Below are 23231 nucleotides of genomic sequence, written 5' to 3'. Positions count from 1 at the left end.
TAACCGAATTGGTTATGTCAAGCTTAGTAATATCACCTATCTATAGGAAGGAAAAGACCCTTAGTAAGAGTGTGGTTAAATATATGTCAACACCTAAGTTTGACTGAAGAAAAAGTGGCTTTCTCTACAAACAAGTGCATGTAGGCATTGCCTCTAAGTGTGGTGGTAAAGCAAGCACTTTTGGGTGTAAATGTAAAAGCAAATGATTTTTAAAAGGGAGGGCGTTGGGTTATTAACAAAGGTAAATTTTTTAATGATGATTTCCATGAATGTTGATTTGAAAAATACAATTTAATTATTTTTTAAAAAATTACACATGGAAGTTCACAAAAGAGTTTCAATCCTTCACTATAGCACCACCGCTAAGTGTTAGTACAGACCAAGCTGGTTGCTGCCTCCTCTGTTCGCACCAAAACTTGCTCCACCAAGCCTCATAAATGCAATGGATGTATGGAAGATTCTAACATTTGCAGATGATTTCCATTAATGTCGATTTGAAACACAAAATTTAATTATTTTTTTAAAAATTACACGTGGAAATCCACATAAGAGTTTCAATTCTTCACTATAGCACCACCTCTAAGAGTGGGTTCAGACCAAAGTCTCAAAATCGAGCTGGTTACTGCCTCCCATGTTCACACCAAATTACTCCACCAAGCCTCATAAATGCGATGGACGTATGGAAGATTCTAACATTTGCGAATGATTTCCATAAATGTAGGTTTGAAACACACAATTTAATTTAATTTTTTAATTACACGTGGAAATTCGCAAAAGAGTTTCAAATCCTTCACTATAGCACCACCTCTAAGGGTGGGGTCAGACCAACCTCTCAAAATCAAGCTGGTTGCTGCCTCCCATGTTCACACCAACTTGCTCCACCAAGCCTCATAAATGCGATGGACGTATGGAAGATTCTAACATTTGCACTCCCACGACGAACATTCATTCATGGATTATCTTATTAGGGTGGGGCAAGCTGAAGTATTGGGTGAGGGTGCTACGAACTTTGTAGGTGCCAGACGCCTTTTGTAGCAAATAAGGGTGTGACCAATGAGCCAATGCCCTTTTTGTTGTTGCTTGCCTAAGGTCAGATTTACACCGGGTGGCAGCCATCCTTTGAAGTTGCGAGCAAGGTGGATGGCTGCTAGGTTTGTTGTTCACATCAGGCCGCAGCTATCATTTGACTCACAAGTTGATTGGACAACTGATTGGTCTGCAATGTGTGGGACAACCAGTCACAATCCATGCCTGTCTCTTGTTTGACCCCTACATGCCGCATGACTTTTTTGGGACAAGTTGTCCACAACATGTAAAGTGCATGCTGTTCATTGGTCCATGAAAGATGTCCGCCCTTCACATATCATTTCGAAGGATGGTTGCAACACTGTCTTCCCCCCTCGGCACCCCTTCCCACACACCCAGCCCCCACTCGCCCACCTATGGTCCTATCGAGGTGCACATCCACCTTGGATCGGTGGGCATGAGGTCCACAGTCGTGTTCAAGTCACGCACACCCCACACACGTACACCCAACCCCAAGCTAGGACATCGGGCCCGATTTGAGCCTGTGATATGGAATTAGAAGCCCAATGTCCAAGGAGGTCACCCATCCTAGTATTGTTCAAGCCCAAGCATGCTTAACTCCAGAGTTGTGATGGGATCTTGTGTATAAGCGCTAGCTTGAGGCAGTGCTAATAGACATTGCTACATCCCATTCGTTGAATCCCCCTTTTTCCCCCGGTCTATTGCAAAGTGAACTAGATACAGAATGTACAAGAACTTTATGGTAGCAGATTGCTAGACCGAAGCTTTGGCCCCATCATCATGCCACAAGATGCATTTTGAGCAAACAAAATTTCATTTTCTCCAGCAGAATATCCCACTATGACTTATATTGAGTAGTACTTAAGGCTTTTAATGGAGTGTTCATGTAAGTCTACATTCCCATTGGCAATTAGAGAATCTAGGTAAACTTTAATATCTTAATGGCTTGTAAAAAATGCTTGTAAATTTAATCCTCTCAAAAGAGTTACTTTAAGGACTTCTATGAAGAGAAAGAAGTTGGAATATAGAATTTAATGGTTAAGGAATGCCACTTTAAGTAAAATTCTTATTAAGAAAGTTCATGGTCAAGATAAACTTAAACATTAGTACTCATTTGAAAGGTCTTGAAAAGAAGAATCCATTGTGACCTTAACTTCAAAGAACGGACTTTGGATTGATGAATAAACCATTCTATATGAAAAAAACCCCAGAGAAGACCACTTACTGCATAACAAAGTTGGATGTAATTCCCTTGTCAAGGTTATTTTGTAACTTAACTGTATAATATCACCTAACTGTAGGAAGGAAAAAGCCCTTAGTTTAATAACAAGAGTGAGGTTAAATATATCAATGTGTAAATTTGATTGAAGAAAAGGTGGCTTTCTCTACAAACAAACTAGATTTGTGGCAGGCAGCCTTCCCGTCATGGAGCAACTTGAAATTGAACATGAATTCTAGTATTTTATCAAATTTTTTAAAGGAAAGAACGAACAAGGATAAATGTGAACATGAGACACGATATAGGGTCCGTTAGGACCCGATGCCCCCTGCAAATGTCAAGGGTGATGATTTATTATTGATTTTATGATGTCCAATATTTAGAACCTGATGTCCAACAAATACATGAATCAAGAGACATTTCAAGAGCTCATAAGTGATCCTCGTTGTTGCAATCTACACAAGATTGTCACATGGATTACAACCATATGAGTATAGGTATCGTCGTCCTTCAATCTTGCATCCAACTTGGCTTTTCTTGCTCCCTCACATCAAGAACATGCACGAAAGAGAGGAATCTTGTAAGAAATCGGATTGAAAACAAGCAATCTTGAATGAAGAAGCGATTGAAAATAGTTATATGATAATATATAATAAATAATTATTATAACCACACATAGTGTGAGCAGGGAGGTGGCACGCTTCCTTCCCCAAAGAGTTATAATCCTAGGGAACGAGCCCTTCCCCAGGTGTCGAGAATATGAATGCCGAGAATATAAACGCCAAGAATATAACAATCGAGAATATAAACACTTAGAATATAAGCACTGAGAATATAAATGCCGAGAATATAAGCGCCGAGTTTAAGTCGCATGAATGGATAAGATACTGGCATATTACCTGGATGTCAATAGCTGTAAAATCACCAAGCAAAATTCAAATTCTTGTCATCTTTTGGAATATAAAGCTCGCCTCAATGCCATGTCACTAGCTTCTGTAAACTCCTCCTTTATATATAGAGATGTATAAATGAATTGATAAGATACTGGCATATTACATGGATGTCAATAGTTGTAAAATCACCAAGAGAAATTCAAATTCTTGTTGTCTTTTGGAATATAAATCTTGCCTCAATGCCATGTCACCAGCTTCTATAAACTCCTCCTTTATATATAGAGATGTATAAATGATTATATCAAAATGCAGATGTATCGAAGATTCCCTTGGTTGAAAATTATGATTTTTTAAATTATTGAAAGTCGAAAAAGGAAAAGACCTAGCTATGAACTAAATTGGCAGTAGCAGGTTAGAGCAAATAATGTGTATGTCCCTTCTTGTGAGTACCTGAAAAGAAAAAAAAAGAAGAATTTAGAATATGCCAAAACAAAAGATGGTCCTTCCCCGTGCGCCAAGATTGAAAGCATCATGAATAGTAGTGCCAAGATCAAATATATAAAAGACTGACATATTACCTAAATATCAATGGGTGTATTTGTATTGCACATTGAGCATCTAAGTTCTTGTACGCAAGAACTTAGATGCTCGATGAGCAATACAAATACATGTAGTGTTGGAATCTAAAATAAAATTTCTTAGAATACGCTTACAATTTGATTTTAGTTCTACGCAAATTGATTTGCTTGTTTAGGAAATAGAATAAAAAATGCTTTACCTTAACATCCATTGTATTTAGTTTGAATTACAGAGATTGCAAATCACACAGATTGCCATCACACATCACAAGCATACTCAAGCATACGACCAAAAATATCAAGTGATAAAGTTGAAAATACCTCAGAATGCTCGCGTTTGGATATCACCACTTCAATGCTTGATAATGGACTCCACTCAATAGCTCCATAGGTTGTCCAACTTTGTTTATATAAGCTTTCATAAAGTAGTGAAATGCTTTTCAATGGTGAAAAAATGAAAAGCTTAAGTCTCAACCTCATCAAGAAAATTTTCATGGCCCCAATTCTTGATGCTCTCAATAATCTCTCCGAGATGCAGCAGCTTGAAGTGTCCCATAGTTAGTTACCTGTTAGCTAATTCCTAAGTTCAGTCTTCATACTTACCAGTTTGCAAACCCTGGCTATAGGATTAAGCTTCATTAGTCTCTTGTTGCATTGAAGCTAGCTGGCTTTGTCCTTGGTGCTGCTATGTTTCGGGTTTGCTTTATTCATCTTGTAGGTGTGCCTTTTTTGGTAGTTGAGCATAGGAAGCTTTAGCGCTGAGCTTGTTGCTGTGTGCTGTTATTACAAGCCGTAGATGGTCATTATAGGTGCAGGAGTCGTCGATCTGCTTTGGCTTGTCCCCACTGACCAAATAGTCTAAGACTTGTAGGCGCTAGTGTCTTTGGATATTTTTGAGACATTAGCAGTTTTAGTACGGGGAGGAGTTTGTTGAGTACCCTTTCTATGGTCAAGCCTTCAAGCTGGCCACATAGATGTTCAACAATGATGGAATTTGTGGGCGACCCATAAGTTTTAGGGTCCAAGCTGCTAATCGGTGGTGAAGGGGACCTCTAATTTGAGCTCATAATGAGATTACTAGGAGATGTACCCAATCTTGCACATTGCAAGTCTAAAATTGCATACGTCTCCAAACAATTTTACCTTTAGCTACTCGATCACCATCCTCCAAGATTAAAATTGGAAGCCCAAAGTCTAAAAGGAGGTGATCAATCCTAAGAGAGAGCTTTAAGTCTTGAGTTCTTGATGGGATCCGTTGTATTAGCGCTGGCTGAGGCAGTGCTAATAAACAGATTAACAGAAAGTTTACGGTAGCAGATTCTTCAATAATCATCATCATCATCATCATTATCATCATGCCCATTTTGAGCAAGACAACATTTTCCATTTTCTCCAGCAGAATCGGGCAGAAGATCGGCTCGCGGCAGTCGATTTGAGCACAGACTCCCGTTAAGCAACCATTTTTCATTCCTCCCATTCCGGAAGATCAGTCCTAGGGTTCCTGCACGCATTTGCAGATCTTTGAGCGGCAGAATCGCAATTCAGAAACCGTTTCTGCTTTCAATTCTGGTTGCAAATTGTTGCAGAAGATCGGTGAAGAGCAAAGATCCGAAGAGCAGGAGAAGAATCGACAACAAAACACGCTTTGGATGAGGCTTTGATCGCCATCGACCTCGGCAATGGGTTCGTCTCGTCGGATCATGTGTTACCTCAGAGCTTGCCCTTCCATCCCTGCCTCTGGCGATGGATCCCTCCTCTCCCTTTGGTATCATCGATTAGCCCTCGCTTCTGCATTTCATCAGTACAGCACCAATGCCTCTCATGGGGGCCGGCTTCCATCAGCCAATTCCGGAACAGGTGCTCTTCCTCAGCCTCATCTTCGACGCGTATTCACCACAATTGCTACCAACAGCAGTGGCTCTCCGAAAGGACCCTGCTCTCCTCAGAAGCCCCGGCCTTGGCGGGGAGTGACGACCCAGTCTGGTCCTCAACAAGCCAGTACCGCTGCGGCTGCAGTGGGCGGGGCCGTTTTGGACGTACCCAACCCTCAGGATTGCATTGAGGTCTTTGTGGATGGGCACCCGGTACAAATTCCCAAGGGCATGACCGTGTTTCAAGCTTGCGAAGTTGCGGGTGTTGACATTCCCAGGTTCTGCTACCATCCTCGTCTCTCGATTGCTGGAAACTGTCGAATGTGTCTTGTGGAAGTGGAGAAGACGCCCAAACCTGTGGCATCATGCGCAATGCCTGCAATGCCAGGTGACATTTTTGACATCTGCGTATTATGCACATGCATGATTCCAAGCGATGAAGTTTACTGCAAGTTCGTTCCCATTCCGAGTAGAAACTTATCTCTGGGTTTTTCTCCATAGGTATGAAAATAAAGACAGACACTCCGATGGTATTGAAAGCTAGAGAAGGCGTGATGGAATTCCTCTTAGCCAACCATCCATTAGACTGTCCAATTTGTGACCAGGGAGGGGAATGCGATTTACAAGACCAGTCCATGGAATTTGGATCCGACAGAGGAAGATTTATTGAGACGAAGCGTACTGTTCTGGATAAAAATCTGGGGCCTCTTGTCAAAACAGTGATGACCCGCTGTATACAGTGCACCAGGTCCATCCAAAGCTAGCTAACCGCTGGTTCCATTTGTTTTAAGTCCTGTAAGATAGTCATCAAATTTGCCATTTTATTGCAAAGTGCTGGATTACAATTTTGTTGTGACTTCTAAACAATTGAAAATTGCCCATCAATATAATTGCTGCAGCACATCGGCACAGAAAAGTAGTTAGGCACTATATCTTTTGCTTATTAGTATTCACTAATGATTGTTAACAGGTGCGTGAGATTTGCAACTGAAATAGCTGGGATTCAAGATCTCGGTGTACTTGGGCGTGGTAGTAGTGAAGAGATTGGGACTTATGTGGAGAGAGCAATGGCAAGCGAGCTTTCTGGCAATGTCATAGACATTTGCCCAGTGGGAGCTCTAACATCAAAGCCATACGCATTTACTGCCCGGAGCTGGGAATTGAAGAGCACAGAGAGCATAGATGTGTCTGACGCAGTAGGCTCCAACATCCGAATTGATAGCAGGGGCCCTGAGGTCATGCGCATTTTGCCACGCTTGAATGAGGTTTGTACCTGATCTACAATGAATCCATTGAGCAACGACAAATATTTCCCTGACTCAAGAAAGTTTGAATTATTTCGTCTTGCTTGTCTGTAAAGGTAAAAGAAGTTAAAAAATTCAGTCTGCTCAGCTCCAGCTGTTGTACTATTGCTTGATCAATAGAGAGGGTGTAAAAGACTCGGAACTTGCACCTTGTATGTTTGTTGGAAACTCCGAAGTTGAATTATAATATAGCTTGGTCATAGCTCCAGCATTTGAATTATTGCTTGATCAACAGAGAGGGTATAAAGGACCTGGAACTTGCAGCCTATTATGTACTAGCATTTAAACTATTGCTTGATCAATAGAGAGGGTGTAAAAGACTCGGAACTTGCAGCTTATTATGTACTAGCAATCTTGTGCGTGTTTGTTGGAAACAACTGTATTTTAAAGCTGATTTGTTTGAATTGCACAGGACGTCAATGAAGAGTGGTTGTCAGACAAGGCACGCTTTTGTTACGATGGATTGAAACGGCAACGGCTGAATGAGCCAATGATCCGTGGCACAGGTGGACGGTTGGAACCTGCAAGTTGGTATCATGCCCTGCATGCTGTAGCAGAGGCTGCGAAAAAAGCGAAACCAGAGGAAATGGCTGGAATTGCTGGGAAGCTTTCAGATGCAGAAGCAATGATGGCTTTGAAAGATTTTCTGAACAAATTAGGATGTGAAAACATTATGTGTGAAGGGAATGGGTCAGAACCTGTTGCTGATATTCGTGGAGGTTATCTGCTCAATACCACCATTGCTGGGCTTGAGAAGGCAGATGTGTGCCTTTTAGTTGGTACACAGGTTAGTACCCAATCAATGTTTAATGTTTCAGATTTTTTCGTTTCAGACTTCTTTCAGGCTGATGCATGCTTATATGGTGCATAGATCTCTCTCTCTCTCTCTCTCTCTCTCTCTCTCTCTCCCCCCCCCCTCGCGCGAGCGCGCGCGCACCCCCCCCCCCCACACCAACACTCACTCTCACGCTGATCATCATCACATTATCATTATCATCTCTCTCTCTCTCTCTCTCTCTCTCTCTCTCACACACTCAGTTCTTGAGTTTCTTAGTATAGTACTCAGCAAGGGCCGCCTTGTATGCAATACTATTTGATTGTACTTTGTCTCATAGGCCTGTGAGGCCTCTTAAAGATGTTAATATGTCTTCTTTCTTCTCCCTCTATCTCTCCCTTGCTTTGCCTTATCCTCATTTATCTTCATTTATTAATTAATTCGTAGTTCTGAGGTTTGTAGGTCATTATCTTTGGGTTTTCATTTTTTTTTTTCTGTGAAAGCAGTTATAGGGATTATTTGAACCGATATCATTTGCTTGAGTGAAAACATAAGATAAGCTTTGGAGCACAATACCTGGTATTTGGAGGATGAGGGAATTGGTTGATCCTACACCTTGTAGCTATGTTCTCTTTTATTTTCTGTGTAGATTTTTGGACTTTCGAACAACAAAAAATCTAAAATTGTATGATTGGATATATTCTAATCTTACAAAGGTATATAGTATTGTGGGACCTACTTTTAAGAAAAATCTTAAACAGGGAGCAATGAGTTCACTTAGGAATTGTTTTGGAACTTGCTAGTCTATAGGCCTTATGCAGGATGGTTTTCACTCAAGGAGCTTTAAGGACAAGTGTCCTCGCTGTGGGAAAGCTTCTTTGATTTATCGCCTAAGTGTTTTTTTTCACAGAACTTTTGTAGATTATTTGCCCGCTTTTATGCTTTTGAGTTCAGGTAAGACCAACAATAAGCAAGCAGCATTTGACGCAAAGTGGTTGGTGTGGTGAGAGATGTATTCCATACAAGCAAAAGCAGCATACTTTCGGGCATTTGTCGTGGGCATCATCTGGTCATGGCATCCACCTGTTTGGCAGCAGGAGTTATGGACACAGGGCTGCCAGCCATGGAGCTCCAACAGGGCCAACTGTCCTACCTGGCAGCCATGCAGGCTGCCATGTGACATGTCATCCACGGGGGTCTGCAGTAGCATAGGAGGCAGCGTATGCCACTGGACAGCCAGCAGGACTGTGCCCGCTTCATGACGTGTGGCAGTCTGTAGCAGCACCAGGACCGGAGTCTACAGCCACCTGGGCCATGTGGACCCATGGGATGCAGCAGCTTGGGGCAGGAACATGGGGTGGAACTGCATAAGTTGGCCTATCGCAGGGCAGCTCAACCCAGTTCCATTTGGCCTAACTCCAGGGCCAGTTGACCTACAGCGGGGGGTGGAGTCGGCCTATAAAAAGCATCCGCCTTCTTCATTCTAGATCATCAGCAGCAACAGAATCCACAGCTTCAGTAGGAATGGTGCGTGTACCCATCATAACTGAGCTGTAAGGAGCAGGAGAGGAGGAGCCATCTGCCCACTGCATGCCTTCAGGAGGGCTTCTGCCCTTTACTTAGGCAGGCCTTTCAGTTGCCTAGAATGGTGACCTCGCCCTCGCTGACGGAATATCGGAAGCTTTCATCACAACAACATTGACAAAATTATAAGGGAAACCAAAATTTTTGGTTCTGTTCTCTCTTTCTCCATTTTGTTTTTATCATTCTCCATTTCTTTCTCTCTCTCTTTTACTTTCTTGATTTTCTATTTCGTTACATTCATGATATCCCTCCCTGGTGAGAGATACATGAAATACCATTCTGGACCAATGGTGGTTTGACTCCGAACAAGGCACTTGTGAAGCTTTTAGAAATCTGATAAATTTATTCATTCATTTTCCACATATGGGGGAAAAAGAAAACTTCTTCTTGTTGTGGTCCAGATTTCCTCTTGACAGGGTTTGTAAACTGCAACCCCAATCTGCTGCAAATACCTTGATTTGAGGTTTAATAGTCTACCTCTCCCAACCCATAGATCCACTTCCCTTTTGTCCTCATATGGGAGTTCATAGGTGGGTCAATTACCTTTCTAACCCCCCCTGTCACTGACTCAATATGGGCCAATCCCTATATGCCAAACAAGATGCTCCATCCGCTCACAACATAGAGCTTTGGTGAATACACAAAGATCGAGCTGGAAGACCTGAAGTTTAGAATCAAAAAGCTAGTGCTGAAGTTTTCAAGCTGAGATTTGACAAAGATAGATGTAAGTGCTAAAAGTTGAGAAAACAGCTTTATGCTTTGACTTTTTGTGGCTAAAATAAGAAAGATCATGACATCAGTTCTAAAAAGAAAAGATACACAAAGGTAGTAAGTGTTGAAGATTTTTGCTCTTGGATAGATTTGATAATCTTTACATCACAATAGGTGATTCTTTGTTTCAACAAATTATAGGAATCCCCATGTGCACTAATTGTGCCGTCTTTTTAGCAAACTTTTATCTTTTCATTATGAATTTGAGTTTATGCAACGTCTTATTTCTATCAATACTTGCCCTATCATTTTACATAAGCTTAGCCAAGTTAGGCGTTTTATAGATGATTTATTTATACCAGATGTTCTTGACTTTCAAGACTTTATGTACAAAGACGCTTGTGATTTTGGAGAAGGAATCTATCCTCGTGACTCTTGTGAACTGAACTGCACTTCAAGAGGGGATTCTTGTGTTTTCTTAGATCTTAGACTTTCTCAATCTACCATAGGATTAGAGGTTAATATATACGATAAACATGAACAACGTGAATATAGTGGTATACACATTATAAAAATGCCTCACATTGACTCAAACATTTTTGATTTGGCAAAATATGGAGTCATTTCTTTCCAATTCCATAGATTTTCCCGCCTTTGTATAGTGGTTTACACATTATAAAAATGCCTCGCATTGACTCAAACATTTCTGATTTGGCAAAATATGGAGTCATTTCTTCCCAATTCCATAGATTTTCCTGCCTTTGTATAACTAAGGAGTCTTTATCACTCAATGTAGTAATTTGTTCGCTTTACCATTACACAAGAGGTATAATCCAAGGAAAATAATGAAAAAAGTATGCACAATCTTAGATATGAACATAGTCACATGAAAACCCTTTTCGTCTTGTTCGGAACCTCGAAACACGAAACAGATGAAACGTTTCGAAACAGGACGAAACACTCTTAACGAAACCTTTGTTTTGCCCAAATCAAAATATACGTTTTTGCCCTGTTTTTTCTAGAATCCATATGCTATTAAGTTTTGACTCCATAAATACCAAATGTCCTAAAGCTAAAACTTGAGAAAGGAGATTGAACGCTTGAATTTAAAAATATTTGAATAATGTGTGTGTTTTGAATTTCCTTTTTAGGTATCTTGACTTGTATTTCTCTTTGTTCGCTCTAAACTTGAATATAACATATCTTATTTGCCCCTATCCTTATATACATTCAGTATCATCTTGAAACCTATCCGAACTTGAGAAAGGAGATTGAATTTAAATAAATTTAAAAATATGTTTGTGTTTTGAATTCCCTTTTTGGTGTCTTGACTCGTATCTCTCTTTCTTCACCTAACTTAAATATAACATATCTTATTCTCCCCTGTAAGGGTATATATTAAGTATCAATTCGAAACCTATTTGTTTCGTCTGAAAATTTGTAACGAAACAAAACGAAACTTGTCAAAACAACGAAATGATGAAACGGACGAAATGTTTCTTGTGACGTCGTTTATCTATGGTGTATCAGCGTCAGGCATGTTTAGAATGATTGAACATAAGCTGAAAACAAAAAGTGGGGAGCTGAAGAGCCCGTTTTTCTTTTAGTTTCAAAAGAGAGTTTGATTGAGTATGCTTGTGCTTTCTAAGTTAGGATTGTAATTTTGCCTCTTTGTAGGAAGCGATACATAAGTGTAAAGGGTCCATTTAGCTTTTAATGTTTTAAATAAGAGAGAGAGAGAGAGAGAGAGAGAGAGAGAGAGAGAATTCCAGTTTTTTGGAAGATTTTGTTTCTTGACTTGCTTGTTTATTTCCTTTCTTCTTTATTTCTTGCTTTCTTTCTCTTTTGTTTATTTGACATATTTTAGTAAGCACTGGGTTTGCCCAAGAGACTCTCTGGGTCTTTAGAAACCCAGTATAGCTGCTTATGCTTGGGCGCTGATGATGACATATGTGTTGCTTTGCTCGCTAAGTATGTCTTCCTTTTGTTTTTCATAAAAGTTTTTGTTTACCTCTTTTTTTTTTCTCCTCTCTTTCATTTTCACTTTTATTTTCTGTGTAGATTTTTTGTCTTTAGAACAACAAAAACTCTAAATTTGTTTGATTGGACTTATTCTAGTCTTACAAAGGTATATAAAATAAATTGGCAGCATTTTCTTTTGTAGGGTAGTAAGTCAACTCGATCAATTCGTCCACGACCGATCTTGCAACATTGGGTTCTTTGCGATGGCAATGTAACTTTGGTTGTCGCAGTAGATCTCTACCGCTTCCTCTTTTATAACCTCTAGGTCTTTGCGGATCCACCTAAGCCACGAGGACTCACACAATGCCATGTAGTTCTTGCCTCAGTAGATGAAAGAGTGACGGTTGGTTGCTTCTTACTAAGCTAGGTAATGACCTCTGACCTTGGTGAAGAATGATACCCAGTTGTGGAACGTTGAGTGTCTTTGCCACTGGCCCAATCAGGATCACAATACCTAAAGAAATCAATCCCTTGTGGGGTATGTGATTCCATGTCGTGAGGTACCTTTCAAGTACCGTAAACCTGCAAGCAAGCTTGCCATTTGATTCTCTCTTCCACTTGGAAGTGCTTTAGAATCTCGTGGCAGTACTTTTCCTAAGAGATGAAAGTCTTTTCTTCTTCTTGCCATAACTATTGTATCCCAAGAAGTAATGCAATAGACCAAGGTCAGTCATCTCAAACTCTTCCTGCAAGACAATTTTTTATGTTCCTTATCTTGTTGCTAGCATTTGGAATTGGATGCATGATTGCACTGATCCAATGTTTGAAATAAAATATTTCGTATGCGTATGGTACAGCCCAATCATATGTGACCTTTTTTTGGGGGAAAAATGGGCTCCCAAACCTTTACAAAATTGATTCTTGAGCAGATTTGTATGTTTTTGGGCGTCCTGTCAGGCAGCAGCGTCCCATCAGGCAGCAGGCAGCATGCTTGAGCACCAAACTATCCCACCAGGCAGTAGGCTGAGCACTGGAAGTCTCGAACTGTCACATCAGCCTTCAGGCTTGGACCTTGGTACTTCGTTGGAGTGCCATCAGGCAACAGCTTTTCCAACAGGCTTGAGCAGAGAGCCCTCAGCTGAGAGCTCTTAAAGTTCGTCGATTCCCTGCCTCTCTCTCCCTCTCTCTCCCTCTCTCTGAAGTTAGTCGCCCCCCCCTCTCTCTCTCTCTCTCTCTCTCTCTCTGAGTTAGTCGACCCCTCTTCTCTCGATATCTCTTTGAACTTTCCTGGATTCTCTTAAGTCTTTTTCGAGACTTAGCACAGCGACGCATCATAGACTTCTATGCATTTAAGTCATTTCCAAGACAGAGCGAAGTGGAGGAGGAGCTGGCTGATATGAGGGTAGTTTGGTGCAGCGGAGAGAGCCGACACGGCCCTATCGAGAGAGGGATGCAGAGACCACACTCGACACAGAGAGCGACTATAGTAAGTCCCGCCTATCTCATCTTTTCTCAGAAGAGATCGCCAGAGACGAGGAGTCACTCTAGACATAGCTCAGTGGGTTTAGAGATTGAGGAGACCACCCCCCCACCAAAGTGTCAGACAGCTCAATAAACGTAGATCCGAGATATTTTTACAGCTCACCGGAGAGCTACCACGGTGCCGGGCTTTGGCTTTTGAGTCCAGGCTCTGAGTTTGCATCTGTTTGTTTTTTATTTTTCTTGAGCTCTTGAGCTCATTAGCTGACACATCGCAGCACTCCTGGAACCTCTGATCTGCAAACAAACACAAGAACACACACAACGTGAGAAAACTGAGCAGGCTGCTCACCACCGCGACCTTTGGCATTATCGGTTTGGTCATTTACACATTGATGCTCTTCATCGTGCTTTCCGTGATCAGCTTGTCCTCGGCCTCCCTAACGTCGGCACTCGCCAAGGTCTCTGTCCCTCTATTGGGCAAACAACATCGCGAGCCGTTCGCTCATCATGCCTCTCGCCGTGCCACTGTTCCGCTTGGTCTTGTTCACCTCGACCTATGTGGCCCTATGCAGATTATGTCCCTTGGGGGAGCCTCGTACTACATGCTCCTTGTTGATGATTTCAGTCGCTACTCTTGGATCTATTTTCTTTCCCACAAGGATCTGGCTTTCAGTCGTTTCCAGACCTGGCTAGCCATGGTGGAAAAAGAATCCAATCACTCCCTCAAAATTCTTCGTGCTGATAAAGGTGGTGAATTCACCTCTCTCGAGTTTGATCGGTTCTTGAGTAGTCATGGTGTCAAACGGGAATTTGCCAACACAGGTACCCCTTCTGATAATGGTGTGGTTGAACGTAAACATCGTACCGGTGTTGAAATGGCTCGGACCATGCTCACTCACAGTCAACTCCCTCAGTCTCTTTGGGCCGAGGCCATGATGACCGCCATCCATACTCTTAACCGCTCTCCGACATCAGCAGTCCCAGGCATGACCCCTTATCAAGCTTACTATGGATCTAAGCCCGATGTTTCCCATTTTCGAGTATTTGGCTGTGATGCTTATGTTCATATTCCTAAATCTGATCGTGGAAAGCTTGATCCTAAGTCCCACAAGCTCTTGTTCGTAGGCTACAACTCCGTCTCCACTGGCTATCGCCTCTATGATCCTCGCTGCCGCATTATCTCCGTGAGCAGGGATGTTCTTTTCGACGAGCAGGTCCTTCCGACATCCTCCGACTCTCCTCCTGTTCTTGGAGATCCGTCCGATGCCCCGGAGCCCTCTCTCCCTCCACCTGCCTCGTCCCCCGGTACATCACCTCCTATTCTCTCTCCTCCGCCTCCTTCTCCGGCTCCACCCTCGTCTGCTCCTCCTTTGGAACCCCGCTCGGTACGTGTTCCGCGATGGCTCATTGATACTCTCCGCTCCTCCGGTCTTGAGGATCCCTACTCCGAACCACCCCCTGATGATGGGCCTCGTCGCTCTCATCGCCATCTCCCACCGTCCTCTTTTGATCCCCTTCATGTCAATTATGCCCTTATGTCTCGCATCCTCGCCACTCGTGAGCCCACTACCGTTCCTCAGGCTCTGGCCCAGCCTCATTGGAAACAGGCTATGGAAGCGGAAATTCATGCTCTTCTTCGGAACCACACCTGGGACCTTGTCCCTCGTCCCTCACATCGTTCCGTCATTGGTGTCCGGTGGATTTTCAAAACAAAATACGCCTCTGATGGTTCTGTCGACAAGTATAAAGCTTGGCTGGTGGCTAAAGGCTATGCCCAACGACCCGGCATCGACTATGGGGAGACCTTTGCACCTACCGCCCGGATGAGCACCATCCGCACGATCCTTGCTCTTGCCGCCCACCATCAGTGGCCCATCTTTCAAATGGACGTCAAATCTGCATTTTTGAATGGTGATCTTCATGAAGAGGTATATGTGGATCAGCCGCCCGGCTTCATTGATTCTCGTTCTCCTTTCATGGTCTGTCGCCTTCGCAAGGCTCTCTACGGTCTCAAGCAAGCTCCTCGGGCCTGGAATCAGCGTATTGATACCTTCTTCTGCCGCCAAGGACTTCTTCGCTCTCTGGCTGATCCCAATCTTTATCTTTTTCATGAAGGACAGCTTCATACCTTCATCATTCTTTATGTGGATGATTTAATCCTCACCGGGAGTCATACCAATCATATCCTTGCCATTAAAGTTGCTCTTCAAACTGAATTTGAGATGACGGATATGGGCCTTCTCCATTTTTTCTTGGGTCTTGAGATTTGGCAGACTAAGAGGGGGTATTTTGTCTCTCAGCAACGCTATGTTCAAGAGCTCCTCGAAACTTTCCACATGGCTGACTGTCGGCCCATCACCTCTCCCATGGATCCCAACGCTAAACTCTCTGCTTCTGGGTCCACTGCTTATCCTGATGCCTCCCTCTACCGCCAGCTTGTTGGATCTCTTCTTTGGCTACTTAACACTCGACTGGATCTCGGCTTCTCTGTCGGCACCCTCAGTACCTTCATGCAAACCCCTTCGCTTTCTCATTGGCAAGCTGCTCGACGTCTCCTCCGCTATCTTCAGGGGACCTCTACTTTCGGGCTCTTTTATGCTGCCGGTGGTTCCTCTCCTTCCCCGCTCACTCTTCGAGGTTGGAGTGACTCCGATTGGGCTGGCGACCCCGATTCTCGCCGCTCTACCACGGGCTATGTTTTCTCCTTTGGCTCTGCGGCTATCTCCTGGTCCAGTAAACGCCAACCCACGGTCGCCCTATCTTCCACCGAGGCTGAGTATCGGGCTATGTGTAGTGCCACCTGTGAGGCTGTGTGGCTTCGGCGCCTTCTTCTCGATTGTGGTTTTCAGCAATCCACTTCTACCACACTTTTTTGTGACAATCAAAGCTGTATTGCCCTTGCTCGCAATCCGGTTTTTCATGCTCGGACAAAACACATTGAAATTCAGTACCACTACACGCGAGAGAAGGTTCTTGACGGTACCATTGTGCTCCTCTTCAGCACCACTTCCGACGTCGCCGACATATTTACCAAATCTGTTTCTCCTCCCCTTCTCCAACGTCATACCAGCTCTCTGGGTCTTGTGCCACACCCTGGAGCTGAGAGGGGGTGTTGAGATTCCGCATCTCCAGGCGTGGCCAGCCGACCAGCCCCCATGCAGCAAGGGGGGCCAGAGGGGGTAGGCTGGCCGACCAGCTGGTCGGCCCAGTTGGCCTGACCGACCAGGCTGGTCGGTCCAGCCAGACTGGCCGACTCCCCCCCCTGGCCTGCCCTATAAAAGGGCCTCCTTTTCTTCATTTCCTCCATCACTTCTTGCAGCTCCTCAAGGCTCCAGCATACAGCCTGCTCCTGACCATTCCCTCAGAGCCCCCTCTCAGCTGCTCAGTTGGCTGCCCACACTCCCGCAGCAGATCTTGCCTCTTCAGGGCCCTTGCCTCCCCGCTCCAGGCCTCTGCCTCTTCGTTTCAGGCTTCTCCTGCCTCCGTGCTCTCAGGCTTCAGCTTTCTTGTGTTCCCCCCTTTTTCTCTGCTTCAGTTCAGCCTCTCCAGCAGCTCCTGTTTTCTATCTTATTCAAGATATCTTGTATTTCAGTTGCTGCCCTGGTTTAAGGGCTGATTTACAGCAGATCAGTGGTGGTACATTTTGTTATCTCTAGTGTTCTCTGTGTGGCTCTATAATTTCAGTTTGTTTGCATCTTCCGCTGCCATTTTAATACGGGCCCCAAGCACCAAAAATAGCGAAGACCTCTAATTGGTTCGTACCCTTGCCACTCAACCCGAGAATCAAGCCTGCCTAGCTCTAAGCCTCCCCAGGCTACTTGAGCTAGTCTTGTGTACCCAGTACACGTCGGATACCAATCTGTGCACATGACATACTTCCCCTCCTCTAAGAACTCACTCCTGAGTTCGCTAAAAAACCCGGGAATGTCCATTGGAGGTTCTGTAGTGTCTCCCATGTTGCATCCTCCTCAACACGATCCTTCCACTTGATCTTGTATTTCGTGATAGTTCTATTACGAATCTGTCTTTCACGAAATTCAAGAATACACTTAGGTTTGTGTGGAATAAAAGTCAAATCTGTAACTTCTATTATTTCTTGAGGAGAAACAAGTTGATCGTCCGCACCCAATACTTCTTTCAGTCTACTGACATGAAAGACTGGATGTACTTTAACATCAGGAGGCAATTCTAGTCGATATGCAACTGGTCCAATTCTTTTAATAACCGTGAATGGACCACAGTATTTGGGGGATAGTTTTGGAACCAAACCAGTACTTAGGCTCTTGGATTCCTTGGGAATTCGCAAAGCTGTTTGAAGTTCCAAAAGATATACATTCATTGTAGACTGTGCTGCTATATTATTAGGACACTTAATATGCTCACATGATGTTCACATGATGCCCCTTGTGCTGCTGGTGTGTGGTGATTGGGCACCTGCATTGAGTTGCATGCATGAGTTTATGAGAGGTCTGATGGGTTGGAGATAGCCAGTTTCAATTTACAGATGGTTATCAGGGGAAAGTTCGATGGCTATAAAGATTGTATTTGGTGAATTTAACTGCTGTACTGAAATGGAATTAGCTTGTTCCAAACATGAATTGATAGCTAGTAGAGGTAACCTAGTAATACAACATAAAGGAAGGAGACCCCCCTGAGGCTGCATTGCCATTGAGTTTGTCTATCTGGTTCTCTCTTGCATCCAGAAGATATTCAAGTCTCAAGAGGCTTACTACAGGTCACTGATATTGTAGAGGATGGTTTCACATCAAGAGTTTTTGATGCATTATTTGCTGCTGCTGTGGCTTAGATGGTTACCTTTCCCTCTGTCGGATGATGCCAAGTGCCACTATGGATACTTGAATTGGATTTAAACCTAATTTGTTTTGTTTTTCTCTACAAGTTCATTCTTGCTTATGTCACAGTTTTGAATCTGAATATCATAATGGCAGAAAGAGGGAACCAGAATAGGGAGGGTATCAGAGGACATATATATAATATGCCTTTTGGATTTTGATAATTAATTTTCTGACCTTAATTAATTTTGAGACAGTTGAGGAATGAGGCACCGTTGGTAAATGCAAGGTTGAGGAAAGCTGTGAGGAGTGGCCGTGCAAAAGTAGCTGCTATCGGTCCACCTGTAGACCTGACTTATGACCACAGTCATTTGGGTTTAGGAACAGAAACTTTGATTCAAGTTGCAGAGGGTCGTCATCCTTTTTGCACAGTGCTGGCAAAAGCAAAATACCCTGTTGTCATAGTTGGTGCCGGCATTTTCGAACGTCGCGATAAGGAGACTGCAATGGCAGCCGTGCAGACAATAGTGGAACAAGCCAGAGTGGTGAAAGATGATTGGAATGGTTTTAACGTGCTTCTATTAAATGCCAGTCATGCTGGTGGACTTGATCTTGGCTTGGTACCAGGGGTAGGGACTTCCACAGATTGGAAAAGGTCTCTAAAATTTCTTTACGTATTAGGGGCGGATGATGTTCCCCTGGATGATATTCCTGAGGATGCCTTTGTTGTTTATCAAGGGCATCATGGAGATCGTAACGTCTATCGTGCAAATGTCATCCTTCCTGGTGCAGCTTACAGTGAGAAGGAGGGAACTTATGCAAACACTGAGGGGCGCGTCCAGCAAACCAGTCCTGCAGTACCAACCATAGGTGATGCTCGAGATGATTGGAAAATACTGCGTGCTGTGTCTGAGGTTGCTGGAGTTAAGCTTCCTTATGATACAGTAAGTGGGCTTAGAGCCAGGATGCTAGCAGTTTCCCCCAATTTGTTCCGCGTTGATGATCTGGAGCCTTCGTCTATGAGATCTCATGAACTGACACCAGCAGTGTGTGGAGGGTTGGAATCATTACCATTCAAAAGTACCATTGAAAACTTCTACATGACCAATTCTATCTGTCGAGCTTCCAAGATAATGGCTCAGTGTACCGCTGCATTTTCTGGCGCAAAGGGCTAGAGCTTTGAGGATACTTTGATCCAGCCTAATGTGAAGGTTTCCTGGACACATGCATAGTTTCTTAATTTGCTGAATTTAAACCTGGGCTTTGAGCAGCATCTTTTTTTGAATGGATTTAAAGAGGTGGATAAAAGGATGGATTTAAAGAGGTGGATAAAAGGCCAGTTTATTCGAGTAATCATGCTTATCATTCCCTGCTTGATTTGATGGCTAGAATCGAATATTTGAAGTTTATAACCAATGTGATGCTGAAAGCACTATGCTTGGCAAGGGTGCAAGAAGAAATTGTGACATATAGAACTGGTTGTCCTTGATGTGTGATCATTATGGCAGGAAGAGCAGTATATGCTATGTGATTTAACTTTTGTAGTTCAGTTTCTAAATAACGCAGTTGTAAACTGAATTCAAAATCATGAAAAGGCATCATGGAGAAGATGTGGTATAAATAAAAAAGGAATTTATTTTGAGGGATTAAGAAGCTACTATGTTGAGCATGTGAGCTCATGAATACGTTTGAAAGAGATCGAAGAATTGCAAGTGTGGCTTCGCCTATGTGAAAAGCAGTTGATTGGTAAAGGTCTTTGTGAAGCGCAGGGTCTGAGAATAGTTGATTGGTGAAGTCTTAGTGAAAGGGCTAGTTTTTATCACTCACTATATGTGTGTAATTTCAGTTGAATGTTTGAATGACTAGATGTTGAGCATCAAATGTCACTGTATCTAGTTTGTTCAGGTATGTGTGGCTATAACAATCGACAGTGATACAAAAAACAAAAGTGGTGCAAGTGAAGCAGCAATTGTAGATGTTGCGAAGTACAGAAGATTTACTGACGAGATTAGCTAGAAGTTTATGATTGACAACCTTACTGATTGAATATTGATTATGGTATAAACGAGATTGTAATATTTGTTATGACAATTGGTTGAAGACTATTTTTCTGTTGACTTGTGCTGATAGAAGGTTGCTACTTAAGTTTTAGCTATAACATAAGCTGTGATACAGTCATGACATCAACTCCAATATCTTACAACAGTATATTCAGATGAAGATGATGTATATACATACGTAGATTTGTAATTACACAATTGTCTAGTGAAGGACTTCTAAGCTAATTATAAGTGGTCTTGGTTATATCCATCGAGTTTTTGTGGTATTTCGTACAACAAGCATATCTAATTCAAATTCCGTGATCCAGATTACACACCAAGTGGAACAAGCTCGTCTAAGTGGAACAAGCTCGTCTAACAGCTCACTCCACAGCAGTAGCAAATTATTCGAAGCTCGTGTTGAACTTAGCACGTTGATGATATCTACAATGACAAAGCAATTACTCAAAAGAACTCTTGCAACCAATATAGCAACAAGTGTGGTTGTTGTAGCCCAAAGAAGATTGAACTTCGACCCACTACCTACCAAAGCTCCAGCTCAAAATCCAGCTCCACCAAAAATGTAGAATCCATTAATGAAAGCAGAACCCGTTAGTGAAAGTAGCCAAGTTCATAGGAAGAAAAGGCCAAGACCCCGACATCCATGTTGGGCAGTTTGAGACAAGGTGGATAGCATGCGGCTTTGGCAGACTCCCAGACGACACCAAAAAGGAGCAATTTGCAGCAACCTTAAATGGGAAGGCAATGAATTGGTTTATGCAGTATGGAGTATCTCATTTTACCACGTATGATGAGTTAAAAACTGCATTTTTAAGTCATTTTTGGAAAGAAAAAAATGTAAGAAGATATCCTCAAGAATCTTTGGAACATGAGGCAGAAAGATCTCTTAGTGGAGGATTATACTGAGATGTTCTGAAATTTTAATAGAAGACTCACTGCAGCCCCGCAACCAAGTTACGAGCAATTGGGAGATTACTTCTACAAAGGAATAAACAAAGAATTAAGAACTGTAGTAGCTGGTAGCCTATCAGCTTGGTGGTGCTAATGACTTCAACAACGTGGTTGAGGTAGCCCAAAGGGCGGAAAGAAGACTTGGCACTAAGTCAAAGGCCAAAAAGCAAAAGAAAAAGACACATTCTGATCTCTTTTGTTCAATTTTTTCTCCATGATGCTCTCAATATAAATTGTTGTTAATGTGTATATAAACCAGTCATGCTTGTTCTTGTGGAATCTCTTTGTTCCCTTGATGGATTCCCCCCACATCTGCATGTCACCACCTTGAATGGCATGCACACCTCTGGCCTCAGTATGGCTGTGCTCTATGGATTCCTTAAGACACATTGATGAAGGAATAAGAATTTTCATAGCAGATTTATCTCATCTTGTTAGGAGGGGTGTATTCTAAGTCTTGCATTTGTACAATGTGCAATGTGCGATGTCATGGTCTTCGGCCCCTCGATCATTACCTCCATTGGCATAGACCTATTTAATACATAAAATCATGATAGAGGCACTCAACAATTGTTGTTGAGAGCCTTAGAGACCAAAACTCAGTCTTGTCACCAACCCAGCTTACTGCATTCGAATTTTTTGGGGAGCCAATGGAGAGCCGTGCACATTGCACAAATGCAAGACTCATAATATGCCCGCCCCAACAAGGCAACAATACTCTCCTAGGAAAATCCTTATGCCTTTGCTAATACCTCCAAGGAATCCATAGGGTACAGCCATATAGAGGCAGAGGTGTGCATGCCATTCAAGGGGGTGACATGAAGATTTGGGGAAAATTAGTCGAGGAAACGAAGAGATTCCACAAGAGTGAGCATTTCAAGTCCTAATGAGTGCAACACAATGACCTTATACAAGAAGGTAGACAAGATTGGGATCCTTTGCAATGAGGGGTGATAGTAGTAATAGGCATGGTGAAAAGAGTGGGTGAGTAGTGTAGTGAATGAGTAGGGGAGCAAATGAGTGGATGAGAGTTGGAGGAGGGAGAGTGGCTCAAAGTAGGCTCAGGGGAGAAAGAGAGCTGAAGGAGGGTGCGTACAACAAAGTAGTAGAGCAGGGGCGGATGACAACAAAGTAGCCAGATGCCAAATACCATGGACCTTATATATTACAAAATTTGAGCCACCCTAGTGATTGGAGGCCCGATGTGCCATCCAAATAATCATGAGCCATTTTAAACCGCCGCCTTAATTTATCAAAATTCGAGGAGGGTGCCATTCAAATAATCATGAGCCATTTTAAAGCAAAGTAGCCAAATGCCAATTGCCATCGACCTTATATTAATCAAAGTTCGAGCCACTGTGGTGATTGGAGGCCTGGTGTGCCATCCAAATAATCATGAGCCATTTTAAACCATCGCCTTAATTAACTAAAATTAGAGGAGGGTGCCATCCAAATTTAATCATGAGCCATTTTAATTACAGGCCATCAGTGGCTAGTAATTAGTTGCCAACTCGGTGGAATCTTATGTGCCACCCCCCAGAGGCCATCTTGCCACCAACGACAGTGGCAATTAATTACCATGTAGATGGTAATCATGAAGCAGCTGCCATTACATTGGTAATTAATTGGCAATTAACTATGGTAATTAATTGCACTTTGCTCAACGTGCAAGCCCGATGATTGGTAAGTAGCTGAACTCTATTGATCATGCAAGCCCAGTGGTGGTAATTGCCAGGTGATTAATTGCAAGCCACTACGGTGGCTGGTAATTATCTACTAGCCCGGTGGAATCTTAGCTCCTACCACAGACGTGGCTAGTAATCTTTAATACCACCGTAGAGCCGTCACCACCGGCAAAAGGTGGCAATAAGTATCACAAACATAAATCATGAAACCTAATTACCTCTAATCACTCATTACCATGCACCCTACTGAGCATGCAAGCCCGCTGATTGGTAATTAACGGTACTCTACTGATTGTGCAAGCTTGGTGGTGGAAAT

The 23231-nt window shown here is 42.9% G+C and overlaps 1 protein-coding gene across 1 annotated transcript; it reads left to right on the top strand.

Moving 5' to 3' along the window:
- The first annotated feature begins 5002 nt into the window (after positions 1-5002).
- On the top strand, positions 5003-19517 carry EMB1467 (NADH-ubiquinone dehydrogenase). Its single transcript, XM_087393339.1, has 5 exons — positions 5003-5996; positions 6110-6356; positions 6579-6873; positions 7325-7699; positions 18477-19517. Exons 1-5 carry the CDS (start codon positions 5417-5419, stop codon positions 19392-19394), a joined length of 2415 nt encoding a protein of 804 aa, XP_087249465.1. The 5' UTR covers positions 5003-5416; the 3' UTR covers positions 19395-19517.
- Positions 19518-23231: the final 3714 nt, after the last annotated feature.

Source organism: Dipteris shenzhenensis, chromosome 22 (genome assembly GCF_047967505.1).
Source record: "Dipteris shenzhenensis isolate YYH24624 ecotype China chromosome 22, Dip_SZ_1.0, whole genome shotgun sequence".
NCBI classification, from domain to species: Eukaryota; Viridiplantae; Streptophyta; class Polypodiopsida; order Gleicheniales; family Dipteridaceae; genus Dipteris; species Dipteris shenzhenensis.
The sequence above is the reverse complement of the archived record's forward strand: the minus strand, read 5'-3'. Positions and strand labels throughout refer to the sequence as shown.

Excerpts from the sequence above, each read along its gene's own strand:
- EMB1467 (XM_087393339.1), top strand. The coding sequence starts at position 5,417 with ATGGGTTCGTCTCGTCGGATCATGTGTTACCTCAGAGCTTGCCCTTCC. Across the intron at positions 5,997-6,109 it reads CGCAATGCCTGCAATGCCAG|GTATGAAAATAAAGACAGAC; the intron begins GTGACATTTTTG and ends TTTTCTCCATAG. Across the intron at positions 6,357-6,578 it reads CGCTGTATACAGTGCACCAG|GTGCGTGAGATTTGCAACTG; the intron begins GTCCATCCAAAG and ends GATTGTTAACAG.